Consider the following 19,999-nt stretch of genomic DNA (forward strand, 5'->3'; position numbering starts at 1 on the left):
AAGTATATATGGCTATAGATTGACTGCATAAGTTTGAGCTGATATAATGTAAAAGAAATAATATCTAGAGAAATGTAAAATAGCAGAAAATGTACTGGCAGTTTATTACAAGGTGTTTGTAGCGTAATATACAACACCAACACAGACAATACAGCACTGCAGACTAATAAAAATGATCATAAAAGTCCCTTTTTACAACTTTTCAAGGTTTAAAGTTGCTGGAAGAAAGATCAAGATCTCATAAAGCAACTGAAAAGCATAATTAAATGGGGAAAATGAAAACAAAACAAAAACATTTTGCAATATTTCCTATTGTATTTTTCTTCTGGAGAAAGTTTTTTTTTCTAAAATAACTCAACTGCTATGGTCAATATTATTAGCCCCCTTGAGCCTGTATTAAAAATAAAAATAAATACAATATATACACTGTAAAAGATATCTGTTAATGAACAGTTTCTGTATTTTGTGATTCACAAGTGTTTATTTGAGGTGGTGAACTGCATTATGGGATGTTGATCTCTGCTCTGTCCACTTTTAATGTTGAAAATTCAACTCCACAGTTAAACAAAGTGACTTTTATTGGCATTTTAGTAGTTTGAAATAATAATATAGAGCAATAAGTGGAATAAAAGTAAAGTAAAAAATGTACAGTTTATTATAAGGCATTTATAGCGTAATATACAACACATACACAGACAAAACAGCACTGCAATCTATTAAAAACTTTCATAAAAGTCACTTTTTCCACCTTTTCAAGGTTTTAAGTTGCTGGATGAAAGATCAAGATCTCATAAAGCAACTGAAAAGCAAAAATAAATGGGGGAAAAATAAAACCATGAATCACAAAATACAGAAAACTACTCATTTACGAGTATTTTACAGTGTATATTGTGTATAATATATATTTTTTATAGCTGTTGCTTGTACTTATATACATAAGCAATGTATATTAGGTTTATCACAAAATATGCATACATTTAAATTTCACCATTCACATCAACAAAAGCAGTGTTTCCCAACCCTGTTCCTGAAGGCACACCAACAGTCCACGTTTTCAACCTCTCCCTAATCAAACCCACCTGAATCAGCTTATCATAACATCAGAAGAGACTCCAACACCTGAAGTTAATGGGTCAGATAACGGAGACATCCAAAATATGTACTGTTGGTGTGCCTCCAGGAACAGGGTTGGGAAACACTGAACTAAGGAATTGGTGTTGTGTACATCAATTAAACAGAATTGTTTTGAAAGTAAGATGAGCTACAGTGATTAAATAAGTTAAATATAAGTATATACAATTAATTAAGCACTTTAAGCTAAATACTATAACTTATATAAAAATAATATACATTGTCTTTATGGCAAAGAAAAAAAATCGTCATTAAAATGATTGTTTAAACCAGGGGTCACCAATCTCGGTCCTGGAGGGATGGGTTCCCACCAGGGTTTAGCTCCAACTTGCCTCAACACACCTGCCTGGGTGTTTCAAGTACACCTAGTAAGCTCTTGATTAGCTTGTTCAGGTGTGTTTGATTAGGGTTGGAGCTAAAATCTGCAGGACACCGGCCCTTCAGGAACAAGTTTGGTGACCCCTGGTTTAAACTGTGATGCAAAACAATCTCTCTATTAAAGTGTTTCCCAACCCTGTTCCTGAAGGCACACCAACAGTCCACATTTTCAATCTCTCCCTAATCAAACACACCTGAATCATCTTATCATAACATCAGAAGAGACTCCAACACCTGAAATGAATGGGTCAGATAATGGAGACATCCAAAATATGTACTGTTGGTGTGCCTCCAGGAACAGGGTTGGGAAACACTGCTCTATTAAACATTCAATAGAAAAGTACTACTGCAGCATATTTTTCACACAGCGGATGCCCTTCCAGCTGCAATCCAGTACTGGAAAACAGCCAAACAGACTTTTTCTCACACACACACACACACACACACACACACACACACACACAGTCAATTTAGTTAATCAATTCCCCTATAGCGCAGGGGTGGGCAAACTCTACCTCCAACTCTGATCTAACACACCTGCTTATAGATAATTAGTGATCTTGGAGACACTGATTAGCATGTTCAGGTGTGTTTGATTAGAGTTGAAGCTAAACTATGCAGGACACCGGCCGTCCAAGACCGAGTTTGCCCACCCCTGCTATAGCACATGTGTTTGGACTGTGGGGGAAACCGATGCACCCGGAGGAAACCCACGCATGTAAACATGCAAACAGCAATACTAACCGACCTAACTGGGACGCGAACCAGCATCCTTCTTGCTGTGCTAACCACTGAGCCACCATGTAATAAATTTCACAGGAGGGCTAATGATTTGGTCTCATTGTGCAATGATCACCGCCAGAGATGTCTGTAGGAAAATAAAGTTCTCTTTATTATCGCAGCATTTTTGCATGCAGTGTCATATTTTATTGGAGCTTGCAACAAGGAAGACGCTGCAAGATGAAAAGTTAACATGATTTCGTGCACATAGTTAAAGGTACAGTACACACGTCACAGGGCAGAGGGTCAGTCGTGTTATTGATGATCCGCTGGGAAGAGTTTAAGCATCCGTGTTTGAGAACAGGATTTGTTGCTTGGTGTTGGCAGACATCAGCGAGGGTCAGTTCTGAGAGCAGTACTTCCAGAAGCACACTGGAGTTGGAGAAAGATTGACAGCTGTTAATGTATCTGTGCTTTTTAGACTCTGCCTGGTGCAACCTCAAATCAGAACAAGTTTGAGAAAAGCAAATAAAGAAGAAAAGTTGCGATTTTTACCTTTAATTTGACTTGTTTTCATTGCAGATGTTACAACAAACATTATTTAATGTCTTCCTCATGATTTTTATTGTTATATTTATTTAATTTTATTGTTTATATGTATTTTATTTACAAATAAACACATATTCCAATTTTGGTTCTTGCAACACATTTCAATAAAAGTCGGGACAGAGCTAGTAATCAGGTAAATTTGGTTAAATAATGATATGATTTGAAACAGGTGATGTCAACAGGTGAGTGTGATTTTGATTTGGTATAAAAGCAGCAGTGTTGTGAAACGGAACGGCTAAAGGAAAATTTTGTTGGAGGATAATGTAATATCTAGGCTAAGACTAGGATGCACTATTAAATGAAACTTTACATATCATTGGAAACATCCTACTGGTTTATGTGATTATTGTCAAGTAGAAGAGTTCGTACCATGTATAAAGTCAGTGTTGGAAGTGTAATAATAAAAGAAAAATATTCAGGAACGCACAATAGAAGTAAATCAAGTAGTCAAACAGAAAACTATACAGTGCTCTGCATAATTGAGTACAGGCCATTTTGAAAATGAATGTTTATCCATTTCTCAGTGAATATAGGCAGTGTATTGTGTGCACCTAAACAAAACAGATTTATTAAACCGATATATTTATAAAAATAATATTTTATTACCAAACCTATTTAGAAATAGAAAGATAATACAATTAAATTACAGCAAAATAATAAAAAAAAATTTAAACTACAAAATTTCAACAATTTTTCACTTTTTTTTTTTTTTTTTTTTTGCTTTTCTTAATTTTTCCTCTTATAAATTTGTATTTAATATTTTTTCAATAATGTATACATTTGTCTGTACTAGTTGTTGGAATATTATCTTAAGTTATTTTGTTATATAAACTCCAGATTTGGCCTCAGTACTGGCTAATCTAATGTATATGCACAAATATAATTTTGTAGAACTTCCTATTAAAAATATGAATTTGAAAGGGAGATTTGTGAAGTGTGTACTTATATTTGCTAAGCACTGTAATTATTTAATTTCATTTTTGGCAAATGCATAATATATAATGAGTCTCATAGTCCTTCTGATTCACACTCCAGTATAGCAGGTGGCGGTAATGCACAAAGTTGGATGCCACCCGCCATAAAACAAGAAGAAATGAATGGCAACATCGCAAACTTTTTTAAATTTTATTTATTTATTTTTTTAAACGTGTGGCAAAAACCAAAATTGGAATAGGTGTTTATTTAAAAAAAACCATGAGGAACACATTGAATAATGTGCTGTTTTGTCTGCAATTAAATACAGCTCAACGTAACTTTAGTAATCACTTCTTTATTTTTTTATTTGTGTTTTCCATACTGTCGCAACTTTTCCTGAAATTTTCTCTTATTGGGGTTGTTTTTGCAAATAACTTTTTCTTATCCAAACCAAATGATTTACATCAGTGAAAAACAAGCGTAACCCTACAAAACAGCAAAAACATACACTTTAAATCCATTTGACTGCAGTTTGTAGGTATATTGAACACTAGGGGGCAGTATATCGGTGACAACTTTTGTTCTCTTTGCACACTAATGATATTTACAGGGATATTATCAATGAATCGAGATTTATTTTTTGCTGATTTTTTGCATAACACCAAATAAACACCAGAAAACAATGCAAAACTGCCTATGATTTGCAATGAATATGTTTACATCACCTAAGATTTTTCCAGAAGCACACTGCAGTAATGTAGGGGTGTGTTTTAGACACTGCCTAGTATTTAAAATTTACTTTTTCTTATCCAAACTAATTGATTTACATCATATGAAAAGCAATCTAACTGAAAATACATGCTGAAGTTTACAAAACAGCAAAATGCATACTTTAAAATACATTTGACTGCAGTTTGTAGGTAAAATTAACACTAGGGGGCAGTATGATGACAACGATTTTAGTTTCTTTTCACTCTAATGACATTTACAAGGACATATTAGTGATGAATAAAGGATTACTTTCATTCAGATTTTTGCATAACACCAAATAAACACCACAAAACAACTTAACGCTGTCTATGATTTGTAATGAATATGTTTGTGTCACCCAAGCTACTTCCAGAAGCACACTGTAGTTGGAGAAAGATTGATGGTTGTTAATGTATGGGTGTTTTTTAGACACTGCCTGGCATTTGAAATAAACTTTTTCTTATCCAAACCAATTGATTTACATCATATGCAAAACAAGCTAATTGGAAATACATGCTCAAGCCTATAAAACCGCAGAAACATGCTTTAAAATAGGTTTGACTGCAGTTTTTAAGTATAGTGAACACTAGGGGGCAGTAATGAATACATTTGCATCACCTATCTGTTTCCATATGGACACTTTTCTGGCATTGTCAGTAAGCTCGTAGCTCACTTTGTATGGTGTTATACTTGGTGCTGTAGAGCGCTCGGGTATGAGTTTGATAAAGCATGCTTCCACAAATGAGATAAAAGTAATGCAAAATAAAGGTAAAACTATGCAGCCGCATTGCACCTTTCTCTTACGTTTGCTTAAAAAAACACTATTGTTTGTGTTTAGTGAAGGGTTTAGCTAGCTGACCTGTACAAGCGCTACCTTCTAGTTGACGTGTACAAGACGAACGTGTATCTGAAACATGTAATTGACATATTTTCAGCCTGATTTCATGAGGAAGCGTAACTAATTTACATTTTGTCAGTTCAGTGGCTAATTTACGATTTTTAAAAGGAGCCATGGCACCAAACCCCACCCCTAAACCCAACCGTCATTGAGGAATTAGCAAATTAAATGAATGAGAATGAATCAAAAGTTACGAGTTGCAGTGGGATATCGTTGGTATTTTAGATTTGCAAAAATATAGATAGCACCCTCTAGTGGATTTGTCATCTGAAACGTGCAATCAAATGTACCAGGAGCAATGTATTTTACTTTTTGCTGAATTGTAGGCTTACATGCGTATTTCTAATCACCCTGGGCTGATCATACCTCTCTTGTTGGTTTTCTTGGTTGATGGAAGAGACTTTTTAAAGGATTTTCCATTAAGTTTGGGGTCCATTTGGTCAGTGCTGGCTTTGGGTGAAATGCCACCGCTGTCTATAGTGGTCGCTGGGGTGGATTTGAGGTTTCCATCCGTCACTACCTGGTGATTGTAAAACATGATTTATTGCATAAAGCACAAACTTGGCTTGATGTACAGGTCAAAGATTACTTTGCAAAAAAAAAGTCAATGAAAATCAGACAAAAAGCTAAATATACTACACTGCAAATGACACAGCTGTATTCAAAACAGCAAAGGAATGTAATATGTATAGTTTATAATTTTTACAGCTGTTGTTTGTACTTATATAAGCAATATACGTACTAAGTTTATCACAAAATTTGCATTCATTTATATTCCACCATTCACATCAACTATGGATCTCTTTTGTCAGTGCTTTGCTCTCTGATTGGTTGTAATTCATTACAGCATTATGGGTAATGTAGTCTTTAATGCACATTCTGGTATTAAACAGAATTGTTTTGAAAGTAAGATGAGTAAAAGTGACTTAAATAAAAGCATATGCATTTAATTAAAAACCGTAGGGCTCAAAGCAGATCTGTCTTTAAGCATGTATTATTTATACTACATATTTTATTAATAAAAATTACCCTATGGAGAAAAAGTGGATCAATATTCTTTGTTATATAGACGATTGTTATTCTTTAACATTTCAGCTTGTGTCTTTTGCAACAATGCTGGAAATTACTGAAGAAACGGATCATACCATTTTGTTCTTCTTCCCGGTACTTCGTCCATTGCCATTTCCTTTGAAGAAAGAAACAACAAATATTTATCAATCAAATATTTACTTTTTAAGAAGTGTCTTCTGCTCAGGAAGACTTTGTTAATCTAATTCAAAAGAGCAGTAAACTTGTGAATATAGGGAAATATTACACAATTGAAAGTAATCCCAATATAATGCAAAATGGTATTTTATGATGTGAAGTAAAGTTCATTACTCCAGTCTTCAGTATCACACGATCCTTCAGTGAATATTTGATGATCAAGAACATTTTTGATTTCTTATCAGTGTTGAAAACAGTTGGAAATTTTACATTTGGTTAATTTAATGCATCACTTCTGAACAAAATAGCGTTTGACAGTATTTATAATTAATAAAAAGTCTTGAAATCAAAATGCACAGTGTTTATTTTGCTATATTGTTAATCTTAAGGGGCACAATTAATCTGTGCACGTTAATCCACAGAAAAAACAATAATCGTTCATCAAAATCTGCCCATCTGCTCTGGGAAGACAGTCATTCTCTGATTGGATGAAATATGCTTTAGCCACGCCCCTCCAACCATTAAGCTGCGTTCACACTGCACTTTTTTCCCCATAGACTTCCATTCATACTCACGCGAATGTGTCAGATCGGAAACGCAAGGTTGTGTGTCAAGTTTCGCATTTGCTGCATTGGAAAGTTCAAGCTTGGTGAACTCTCACAAGCGAAGTTACATCACTTGCCTGCGTGACACCAATCGAGAATCAAAACAGGACCTCTCTGGACAGAAATTTAAAATATGGACCAAATGCTCGCTTTTTAAAATATCTGATCATCTTGTTTAAATCCGCCCCTTTTCGCAGCGCCGTACTACAGAATTTCGCATGTTAAAACTCTAGTGTGACCGCAGCTTTAGTTTGCTAAGTAAACAATGAGAGGAGGAGCCCAAAAATAAAACCCCGCCCCCTACTCAATATTACATTTCAGTTGGAAATACATCACCATACTAAAACAAAAGTATGGTTTAAAATTTACGAATGTTTATTTTGCTATATTATTAGTCTTAAGATGCATAATTAATCCGTGCAAGTTAATTCGCAGAAGAAGAAAAAAATAATAATCTTTATTCAAAATCTGCCCTTCTGCTCTGGAAAGATAGTCCATCTCTGATTGGATAAAATATGCTTTAGCCACGCCCCTCCAACCATTAGTTTACCATGAGTAAAACATGAGAGGAGGAGCTCAAAAATGAAACCCCGCCCCCTACTCAATATTCAGTTTCAGCAGTACTTCCAGTTCACACAGGCTTTAATCATTTACAGTGTATTTATGGTCACACTTTACAATAAGGTCTTATTAGTCGACGTATTAAATAACCTGAGCTAATAATGGACAATACTTGTGCAGCATTTATTATCACAATTCAACATTTGCTAGTGTCTTACTAAAATCCAGATGCATGCTTGTTAACATGAGCTAATGCACCGTGAGTTAACATAAACTAACTGTATTTTAATTAACTAACACTAATAAACATGAATAAATTCCGTAATTAATGTAATGTTTATTGTTTGTTTGTGTAAGTAAATGCATTACTAATAAAGCTTATTGTAAAGTGTTACCGTGTTTATTTATGTGCAGTTTTTGGCACACCTCTGGTAATGATGGTGATCCGGTGGCTGTTCATTAACTTGTGCAGCTCTTCAAGTGCACTCAGCATCTTCAGCAGCTCTTCTGGAGGATCAGGATCAGATTTTTCTGTAATCTCCATTAGCTTCTTATTTTCAGGGGATCCATCATGGCTGCCGGTCTCCTCGTGTGCATCAGAGAGCATTGTCAGTGTATTTAATAGATTACTGATACCTGTGTTTAAGCTTTTGTCTCTGATATTTGGGCTGCTTGTTGCTGTGATTATGTCATCTAATGCTCGCGTCACTACAGTTTTTCCATCTCCATCAGGAAATGTCGTCAGTGTTTTGGTACTCAGTTGCTTCAGTAGTGCGGTATTTATTTCAATATCTGCATCAGTTCTTCCTGGATCTGGAGGAAAATAAAGATAATTTAGTCACCATCATTTCATTTGAGAGAATATTATATTTATTATGAATGACTTTTATATATAAATCTTCCCCTTTCACAACGACAAATTTTCTCTAATGAGATCAAGTAAAATGCGTTAGATTTTTATGATGCCCACTTTTAATTTTTGTATTTTACCCTTCATTTTGTCATAAGATAAAAAAAAAGATGTGATGTAAGTCAATACAACCAACTATGATGATAATCAGCATTACACACTTTGATTTTAAGTAAAGAAGTATAAAAATCTGGCAAATATCAAATATACTTTACTTTAAATTACACAACTGTATTAAAAACAACACTGAAATATTATATATGTACAGTATACAGATCAAGATGTGCTTTTACTGCAGACTGTCAGCTTTAATTTGAGGGTAATTACATCCAAATCAGGTGAACGGTGTACGATTTCCAGTTTGCATATATGCCTCCCACTTGTTAAGGGACCAAAATTAATGGGACAATTGACTTCTCAGCTTTTCCATGTCCAGGTGTGTGCTATTCTCTCATTATCTCAATTTCAATGAGCAGATAAGAGGTCAAGAGTTAATTTCAAGTGCGCTATTCACATTTGCAATCTGTTGCTGTCAACTCTCAAGATGAGACGCAAAGAGCTTTCACTATCAGTCAAGCAAGCCATCATTAGGCTGAAAAAACAAAACAAACCCATCAGAGAGATAGCAAAAACATCAGCTAAAACAACTGTGTGGAACAAACTTAAAACGAAAGAACGCACCAGTGAGCTCAGCAACACCAAAAGACCCGGAAGACCACAGAAAACAACTAGAAAGAATTATTTCCCTGGTGAAGAAAATACTGTTCACAACAGTTGGCCAGATCAAGAACACTCTCCAGGAGGTGTGTGTCAGAGTCAACAATCAAGAGAAGACTTCCCCAGAGTGACTACAGAGAGTTCACTACAAGATGTAAACCATTGATGAGCCTCAAAACAGGAAGGCCAGATTAGTGTTCTAAAAAGCCTTCAAAGTGCTGGAACAACATCCAATGGACAGATGAGATCAAGATCAACTTTTACCAGAGCGATGTATGAATATTATTTTGTCCCATTACTTTTGGTCCCTTAACAAGTGGGAGGCACATATGCAAAATGATGAAATTCCCGCACTATTCATGTGATTTGGATGTAAATACCCTCAAATTAAAGCTGACAGTCTGCAGTTAAAGCAAACCTTTTCATTTCAAATCTATTGTGCTGATGTATAGAACCAAAAATGTTAGAATTGTGTACATGTCCTACTAATTATGGATATTTATATTTATATATATATGTGTGTGTGTGTGTGTGTGTGTGTGTGTGTGTGTGTGTGTGTGTGTGTGTGGGTGTGTGTGTATGTATGTATGTATGTATATATATGTATATATATGTATGTATATATATATATATATATATATATATATATATATATATATATATATATAATTATATATATATATATATATATATATATATATATATATATATATATATATATATATATATATATATATATATATATATATATAGCTTGTAATTGTATAAATATTATATATAATATTCTATAATATATTTCCATTTTAATGCACTTTTTAATGCACAATCTGCTATTAAACACAAACGATAATTTAAAAGTAAGTTGAATAAGATTAATTAGATGAGTTTAAAAAAACATTAGAAACATCAAAGCTCAAAGCAGATCTAAAGTATTATTATTTATTGTACAAATCAATTTCCCTGTGGAGAGAAAGTACAGCATATAGCATGATTTAGCAAACCTCAATCATACAATACATTTTTAATAGAACAGATTTCAGTGTTCGCATCAAATCAAATTTCCAAAAGAGATTTTTATATAGAAAGCATCTCATCTACAGTCTGTTGCTAATATTTTTGTTAAAATAAAAAGTAAAATATGGGTGTAGTTTACATTGTCATGCTGCATATCATACTTCACATAGTTCTGAACTTATATAAAAGAAAATATGACCATGCTAAATTTTGGAAAACCTCAGAGCTCAAAGCAGATCTGTCTATAAATAACATACTGTAAAAATCTATTTCCCAGAGAAAGGAGTTCTGTGTGCACATTCTTCCAGAAGAGCAAACCTCAACTATCCAATCAATTTTTAATGAACAAGATCAAGTGCTGTCCTACATTTGTTCTTGTTCACTTAGTTTTTAGTGAAGAAAAGACTATCTCAACCGTGACATGTTGACTTTAAGTGCGATTTGAGTTTAATAAACAGCGCTTCAGTGCTCATCTAGTTGAATTAGTTTCAGCTACATGTTTGCATGTCTTCAATTCCACTTTTCTGTTGCATCTCTTTCCTTTCGGTTTTGTCTCATTTAGTGGCGCACAGAATCTGTTGACACTGAATTGTTCCCATAGAAACAAGTCAATAGGAATGCTCAAGGCACTGAAACAGCCTTGAAAAGAGAGACATCCTGCACTTCAAACATCCACTAAAAGGCCTTTTCTGGGCTCGGACAAACATCCACGACGTAACCGATGATAAATGCCTTTTGTCCGGGGAACTTTCTAACCCGTTCCTCATCATCATTCTGATCTTAGAGGCGGACGCTGACAAATGGCTGCTTCACACTCATGTACAAACACATGCGGAGTCGCTCGCTGCACTCGTGTTTACTGAAGTCTTTGGGAAATCAGACAGTTGCTCGGACGACCGAATACAGTGCATTTCGGTGACGTCGCTAGTGGGTTTTTACAACACAGACTTATTGGAAATACCAACCCAGGCTCATTGAAGATATGTGCCCAGGGCTACATTTTGAGAACTGAGAAATTGACCCTTTTCACAAGACTGTTATGCCACGTTTAAGGGTCATCAGCATCTTAAGTGCGTGAAAGTTTTTAATATTGTGATTATTTTTTTTAATTGTATGAACATTTATGTGTGTAATACACAGGGGCGTCGCTAGACCCAATTTACTGTGGCACTTGCCCCAGTAAAAATCCCCAGTGCCCCAGTAAATGCTTTGAGATATGATTTACTTCATATGCAAGTGTATTTATTAAGAGTGGTAATCCCGGAATAAAGATGTTATTCTCTATGTGCAACCAAACCAACGCTGGTGAAAGCAATGTGTTTAATCAGAAAGCGAACTGACGCATCTCTGTATGTGTGCAGAAAACCACCTGCGCACCTCACACACTGCTCCTGCTGGACCCTGACGCACTGCTCTTCTCCCGCTGTGAGTCCCGGTTGTTTACATACACGACGAAAAACGTACTTGCTGCTCTCACGCCCCTCGTGCATTGTGAAACCGGCGTAACAGCCTTTTATGCGGAGGTGACGGCACGCAGTGAGTTTTACAAGCCGACAAATCTAGTTAAATAATATGATAATAAGTTAAAATAATATGATGGTGATTTTACTAAGCATGCCAACTGATGGATTATTTTATTGTATGAAGTAAAAAGGAGGGATGACGAGTCAGGGAGGTAAAACTTATTAAACCTGATTGTCTGCCATGTGTCAAGTCTAAGACAACAGATAACTCTATAAAACATCTTTGTTGTATTCTATAGAGTTTTCTATAGAATTTCATTCAAATGAGATTATTGTCCAAGTAAAAGATTTCTTAAATGATCTTAGCATCACTCCAGTTGTGTCTTAACATTGTTTTCCAGTTACATTTTAGAAATAATTTCTGTTTTATTTAGAAAAATAATTGTAAAATAACAATAACACTTATTTATTTATAATATTTTTTGTATAAAAAAAAAAAAAAAAAAATATATATATATATATATATATATATATGTACGCCAGATTTCACGCTCACATTTGGATTTACTAACGATTAAATTGACGTGAGAATGTGCGTTGGTCCGTGCCAACTTCATGTCTGGCGTACGTGCATTTCTTGCGTGTGTTTGTTTGATTTCCATTGGCGTCTCCTAGAGGCGATTATGTTAAATTGCACACTACAAAGTATCGCACCAACAAAGTATCCTGGCAACTGTTTTTTTCCAAAGGGAACTGGCAGACCGCTCGGAGTTAAGCCAGTCGCGTTGAGTTGTGCAATGCCAACTGTATGTGGTGGGATCATCCTCATGTCTAGCAGGTATATAATGTTTCCATACCATGCAGTTGACCAGCCAAACATTAAAGCGCAGTTTGCAGCGATCGCCGGTTTTCCAAATGTAATCAAAGTGATCAACTGCACACACATTGCTATAAAGGCGCCATCTGAAGACGAATTTGCATACGTGAATCGGAAACTTTCCAAATGTGCAAATAATATGTGATGCTCAAATGCCCGTGGCGCTGCCTTGATAAGAGCGGAGAGGTGCTGCTATACCGCCATAAAGTGTTCCTCTAATACATCTGTGTCTCCCACAGACACGGATACTACTCCAGACAGTAAAGTGTCGCCCACAATTGAGGCAACTCTCTCTTCAAAGGTGTTAGTTCAGCATCCCCTGTTCCCCCGCCTGTTCGGTCCACACTTTGACGGTGCGCCGCTGTTCTCCTCTTAACCTGCACCTTTACATCGGACCATTTCTTTTTTAATTCACTCACAGTGCGATGTTCAGACCCCACTGCGTTAACCGCGTCAGCTAAACTCTCCCATTCTATTTATTTTTCTTTTGTTAATAATTCCGGAGGACAAACTTGCAAATACCACAGTTTTTCTCCGGTCTACCTCCGATAGGAGCACCTCCAATTCACATTCTGTGAAGTTTCTCTTCTTGCTTGCTTTTGCCATTGCTTTTTCATTTGGTTTTGCCAAAGTGGAGTCATTACCATATTTATAATGGGGAGGAGGCAGGGAGCATGTGCGCTCAGTTTCACGTTAATTCGGATGTACAAAGAGAATATGTGTGGGATTCCACGTACGCAGTGTATCTGAATTTTTTTACTGAGTACGCACATTTACAACAAGTCCGTACGCAATGTTTTAGTATTTATTCAATGCAAGTCTTTGTTCATGAGGGCCCAGAAGTCTGCATTCACTCGTGTAAATTTACTTTAGCACCATAAGACATGCTTGATTTAATGTTGTTTTTATTACTAATTGTATTTGATTTATTTATTTATTTATTAAAGTTTTTTTTTAAGTGTGAAATAAAACGTGCGGTTCGGTTTGCACACTCAGAGAAGGAATAAAACATAGACATGTCAAGTCATCTTTCATCTTAAAGTGCATAAATGGCAATATTATACTTGCAAAAATGTGTTCAGATGCGGTGGTAAGTGATTATCCACAAATAAGCCCTCAGTAAACGAAAGTCTTTATTAAGCTACCTTTTTTGTCAGACATTCCTTTAACATTTTAAATGTGAAGTTAAATTTAAATTTTACAATTGCCCTACACCCTTGATAATATAACAGCTTGATTATGGACTAACCCACACACCCCCTTTCAATAAACCCAACCCATAGTGTTCTCAAAAGCAAACTAGAAGAGAAAAGCCATTGTAGATGCATGCTTCTACCACGACGAGTTAACAAGTTATTTGGGGTTTCATTATATCTGCTTTCTGGAGCAATCCTTCACCAAACTCAAACCGCAGTCTACATCGCTATTCTGACACCATTCGTGGTGAGCTACTGAGTAAACCATTCACACCGTACAAAACGGTCCAGATGGAGGTAATAGGTCAGTGGTACCACCCTGTAGTGTTTGTTTTATACACAAAATACAGACATATGTAACTACAAGCGCATATTTCTCAGTTCTCAAAATGTATACCTGGGCACATTTTCTCAATGAGCCTGTGTTTGGAAATACGTGCTTCAACATACATTGTTGTCAAATTGCAAAAACCAAATTCAATTAGTTTAACTGCAGTTTGTAGGTAAACTGAACACTAGGGGGCAGTATGAATCCAAATAACTTTGTTTCTTTCCACACTGATACATACATGTACATATTATTGATGATTAAAGTATTATTTTCATGCAGTTCTTTGCACAACACTAAATAGATACCACAGAGTAACTTACTGTAACACTGTCTATGGTTTGTAATAAGTATGTTTGCGTCACCTAGGCTATCTATCACCATATGGATAACTTTTCTGGCGTAGTCAGTTTGCTTATAGCTCACTTTGTACATGCTTGTGATGCAGAGCAGAGCGCTCGGGTTCGAGTCTGATGACGAATGCTTCCACAAAAGGGATGTAAAGCAATGTAAAATCAAGGTGAATATTTTTTTTTTTTTTTGGGGGGGGGGGGGGTTGTTTTTGAAAACACTGTTGGTTGGGTTTAGGGAACAGTTTAGCTCAGTGGTTTGCTAGATCAGTGTTTCCCAACCCTGTTCCTGAAGGCACACCAACAGTACACATTTTCAACCTCTCCCTAATCAAACACACTTGAATCAACTTATCATAACATCAGAAGAGACTCCAACACCTGAAGTTGAAAAGGGAGACATCCAAAATATGTACTGTTGGTGTGCCTCCAGGAACAGGGTTGGGAAACACTGCGCTAGATGATCTGTACAACAAGAGCTGCCTTGAAAAATAAGATGTTTCTGAAACGTACAACAAAAGTACCCTATAACGTATTTCAGATTCACAAAAGTCTAGATAGAAAACTGAAAATCAAGAGTGTGTGACGTCATTAGCATTATACAGGTCACTAGTTGCTTATTTTACACTCAAAGTCTGCAAACTAACTGTGTTGTAGTGAATTGGGGATCTTTTAATTAAAAAATATTACATATTGTGCCTTCAATTGCTTAAATAGGAGTAATTTGTGGTCTTAAAGGGATAGTTCATCCAAAAATGAGAATTCTGTGATTGTTTACTGACCCAGTCTGTTAAATACAAAACTAAATATTTAGAAAAACTAGAAATCTGTAACTATTGACTTCAATGTATTTTCCTTCTATGGCACTCTGGTTTTAGCTTTCTTCAAAATATCTCCTTTTATGTTGAGCAGAAGAAAGAAACTCATGAAGGCTGGGAGCCTCTACAAAATAATGAGTAAACTTTCATTTTTAGGTGAACTGTCCTTTTTAGATACTATTCTTGCCCCTTTTTTTGCATATCTTATTGTTGCATGCATGGTGAAGATCATATTCGGCGTGCATATCCAGGTCACAATGAACCTGAACGAGATCAGCTGAGACTTAATGACCTAATTCAAGCATTATGTAACCTACTCCAAACTCCCAAGCCAATTTTAGCCGGAGGTCGAATCCAGAACCTGACAGATTTAAGGTTTGCACACACTGGAAGTGCGGACAGCACAAGACCAACAGAGAAGCACAGGAGTCTGGCGCCGCTGGACTAATAGTGTTGATCCTTCGCCATTTCTGAGTCTGTAGACTTGACTACGGTGGAGATCCAGACCAGTCACACATTAATAAAGCACAGGTGAACAGGTTCATTTCTCCAGTGATTGGGGTAATGCATTATAGTACAAAAGTAACTCAAAATGTAATGCATTACTTTCAATTATAAGTAATGCAATTGTTTTTTAAAGAGCAACTCGATATTGTAATGCATTACTTTCAAAAGTAACTTTACCCAACACTGCATTTCACCATATAGTTCCCCAGTACATTAATTGAATATCTAAGCATATGTGCATTCATTTGCATATATTTCTAGAACAGAAATCAGTATTGGAAATAAATCTGGTTCCAATTTTTTGCAAACATGTTAAAGTTAAAGGCTTTTAGAAGCAATATTGAAGACACAGTAAAATCAAGACAAATCACACATGATTTTCACCAGTCCCAGCAGGCGCACAACATCATAAGACGTTAATATTAGGTTAGATTTAGGTTGTGACGTCAGGTGACCATAAATTCAATGTCTAGTCAGCGTCTAAGGACAACGTTATTTTGACATCCAATAACGAAATTACATTGATATTTGGTTGATTTAAGGTTGTTTTGGAAAGTGACCAAAATCCAACATCTGATAGATGTCATGGTGGTAGCCTCCACACAACGTCAAGGTGTAACATGATTAGACGTTGCTATTTGGTTGATTTTAGGTTGGACAATGGACATTGACGTCGACCTGACATTGGGTTCTGATGTTAACCCGATTTTCATTTCCAAACAAAATCTAATGTCCCCATGACGTTAGGGGACAACGTCAATATGACGTCATGTTGACATCCTGTGCCTGCAGGGGTCTTGAGTGTAATGCGTTATACTACAAAAGTACTGTAACTCAAAATGTAATACATTACTTTCCATAAAAAGCAACTAATTAATGCAATTAGGTACTTTTTTAGAGAATAACTCAATAATGAAACGCATTATTTTTTTTATTAATTATCCCCAACACTGCATTTCACCATAGTTCCGCAGTCAATTATTTTATTATCTAAGCATATGTGCATTAATTTGCATATATTTCTAGAACAGAAATCAGTACATACGAATACTTTAAGTCTGGTCCTTGTTTGGTTTTTGCCACCATGTTAAAGGTTTTTAGAAGCAAAGTTAAATTAGCCTTTTTATCCATTAATCAAAAACTACCAAACGTCAAAACTTCAGCTGATTATAGACAGAAGCAAAAATAATATTTGGCATAAGTCATCTGAAAATAGATACTGTAGATAAAACTGTAAAAATTGGTGTTCATTCATTCATGCATTCATTCATTTTCCTTTGGCTTAGTCCCTTTATTCATCAGGGGTCGCCACAGTGGAATGAATCATCAACTAATCCAGCATATGTTTTACACAGCGGATGCCCTTCCAGCTGCAACCCAGTTCTGGGAAACACCCATACACTCTCATTCACACACATACACTACGGCCAGTTTTAGTTTATTCAACTCACCTATAGCGCATGTGTTTGGACTGTGGGGAAAATTGGTGTATCTAATCCAAATATAGATCACTGTTTGGTTCGGCTCAGCTGCCAAAACCGACCTCCGTAGACTACAGCGAATAGTCCGGACTGCTGAACGAATCACTGGCACAACCCTTCCTACACTTCAAGAACTGTACTCTTCCAGAGTGAGTAAAAGGGCTCGCAAAATCACTCTGGACGCCTCACACCCAGCACACTACCTGTTCGAACTGTTACCGTCTGGTCGGCGCTTCAGAGCACCAAGCACAAAAACAGCCAGACACAGGAAAAGTTTCTTTCCTCAGGCTGTCTACCTTATGAACAGTTAAATATTCCCCTACTGTGCAATAAATATGTGCAATACTTTCTCATACGCACTTGTACACAGCACCTTATATCAATATACAATGCAATACCTTCTACATTCGCACTTGTACACAGCACCTTATAACCTGTATATTTATAACAATCTGTACATACAACTCAACATCCAGGTTTCTTGACTAACCGCATCTGTTTAATGTTTATCTTTTTATTTTTTTCATATTTATTTTGTGTTGTCACTTGTCACTTTATGTACACTGGAAGCTTCTGTAGCCAAAACAAATTCCTTGTGTGTGTGAAGCACACTTAGCTATAAAACTGATTCTGATTCTGATTTGGAGAAAACGCAATCTTGATGTAATCAGAGAGGAGAATAAATCTAGAAAGATTTGTGTATGTAATCAAAATATAGATTTGACTGAAACTGTAAAATGTGTAACAGTGTTTAATGTAAAATAATCTGTAAATTAACAATTGCAATATTTTGTGTTTTCCATTTATTTATGGTTGTTAATTGCATTATGGGATGTCATACCTGTCAACCCTCCCGTTTTTCCTGGTATTCTCCTATATTTTACAGTTCTATCCTGCTATCATCCTGTAAAGGTAATTTCCCATATTTGTAATCTTTCTATGAAGGGTGTCTATAAACATCAAAGAGCCGATCCTTCCTATATGCAACTCATACCACCGAACCACCAGGGGCCGCCCCTTGCTCTTAAATGTGAGTGTGTTCTGTGCTTTCATTTTGTTTAGGCATGAAAACACTTTGAAATGTTTATAAAAACAGCGGGATTCCCTTCCTTTTCATTATAGGTGCTGTCGCCCCTTCTATGCAATCCTCTAAACAGTCATATAGCAGTGCGTGACTGTCAGCTGACGTGCTTCATAGTAATAAATAGACGCTGTTTCCCAAATGGATTCTGTATACACCATTTGAAGCAGAGCGAAAGTCTGGGTTTTGGGTGCATGTTTAAACAGAGATATACACATAATTAATAATAATAACATCTAAAGATGTCAATCTTGGTGGGGTTCCTTTTAAAACACAAGAAATGTTGTCCTAAATGAGCATAAACCGTTAGGAAAGCAATCGAATGCTTTCATTATAACGTTAGATGTGTGCGTTTTTAAACTGACACCTGTTATTTAATGTAATCAAATGAAAAATCTAAATAAATGAGATTCATTCGTTGCTCTTTAATCAGAATGTGTGAGTTATACAGTGAAGAAACGGCTAAAGAGATTTGATAACTTGATTCTATTTCTTTATAATAGCTATTTATTTTAATAAGCTGAACTGTTTGCTAATGTATTTGCTGCTAATGTATACTATTTATTTATTCTTTTGTAAATAATAATAATTAAACATATTACTGACTGTTTAACTGTTTATTTACAATGAAACAGCTCCAGAAGAACAGATTTAGTAATTTGGGGATTTTTTTAAGAGGGGGGGGGGGGGGGGGGGGGGGTTCCTTATTATGGTGGGCATATCCTTTTTTTTACATCTCAATGTTGACAGGTAGGTTTCGTAAGATAACGTTACAGCTTTGTGAATGTTTTATTTCATGTTTATAGGTTAATATGTTTTTAAAATTCGTAGTGTTATTCTACCTAAAGCAGCGATCGCGGTCTTTTTGTTAGATCAATTCCATGAGATCAATTTGCCTAGCCTGATCATTTGATTTGAAAGAGGCATAATAACACGATTATTTATTTACTTTAGATATTCAAATGTATTTGCTGCTGATGTATACTATTTATTTATTCTTTTGTAAATAATAATAATTAAACATATTACTGACCGTTTAACTGTTTATTTACAATGAAACAGCTCCAGAAGAACAGATTTAGTAATTTGGGGATTTTTTATTGAGATGACTTTTATAACAAAGAGACTTTTATTGACATTTCAGTCATTTGAAATAATATAATGTATAAGAAACAATATATAGAGAAATAAAATAACAGAACATGTACTGCAGTTTATTACAAAGCTTTTGTAGCATAATACACAACACCAACTGGGGTAATATAGCACTTTACATGATTAAAAATGTGAATAAAAGTCACTTTTTTTTCCAAATGTTTAAGGTTAAAAGGAAAATCTGTCTCATAATGCGAAGTAATGCAGGTCTCCTAATGCAATCTCCTAAAATGCACCAAAAGCATGAAGAAACGGAGGGAAAAAATGGAAAAACAGCTCTTTTTTTTACAATGTAAGTTGAGATAAAGACAAATGTTGATTTGAGTCAG

The 19,999-nt window shown here is 35.5% G+C and overlaps 1 protein-coding gene across 1 annotated transcript in view; it reads right to left on the reverse strand.

The window, feature by feature from the left end:
• Positions 1-2,401: 2,401 nt before the first annotated feature.
• The window catches only part of urp2 (urotensin II-related peptide), a 17,894-nt gene continuing 296 nt past the window's right edge, over positions 2,402-19,999 (reverse strand). The window contains exons 2-5 of the mRNA XM_056463583.1: positions 8,200-8,586; positions 6,547-6,587; positions 5,768-5,921; positions 2,402-2,661 (exon numbers count right to left, since the gene is read on the reverse strand). Of these exons, the coding sequence (XP_056319558.1) occupies positions 2,630-2,661; positions 5,768-5,921; positions 6,547-6,587; positions 8,200-8,586 (614 nt within the window). The 3' untranslated portion in view covers positions 2,402-2,629. The remainder of the gene's footprint in view (positions 2,662-5,767; positions 5,922-6,546; positions 6,588-8,199; positions 8,587-19,999) is intronic.

This window comes from Danio aesculapii, chromosome 1 (assembly GCF_903798145.1).
Source record: "Danio aesculapii chromosome 1, fDanAes4.1, whole genome shotgun sequence".
Lineage (NCBI taxonomy): Eukaryota > Metazoa > Chordata > Actinopteri > Cypriniformes > Danionidae > Danio > Danio aesculapii.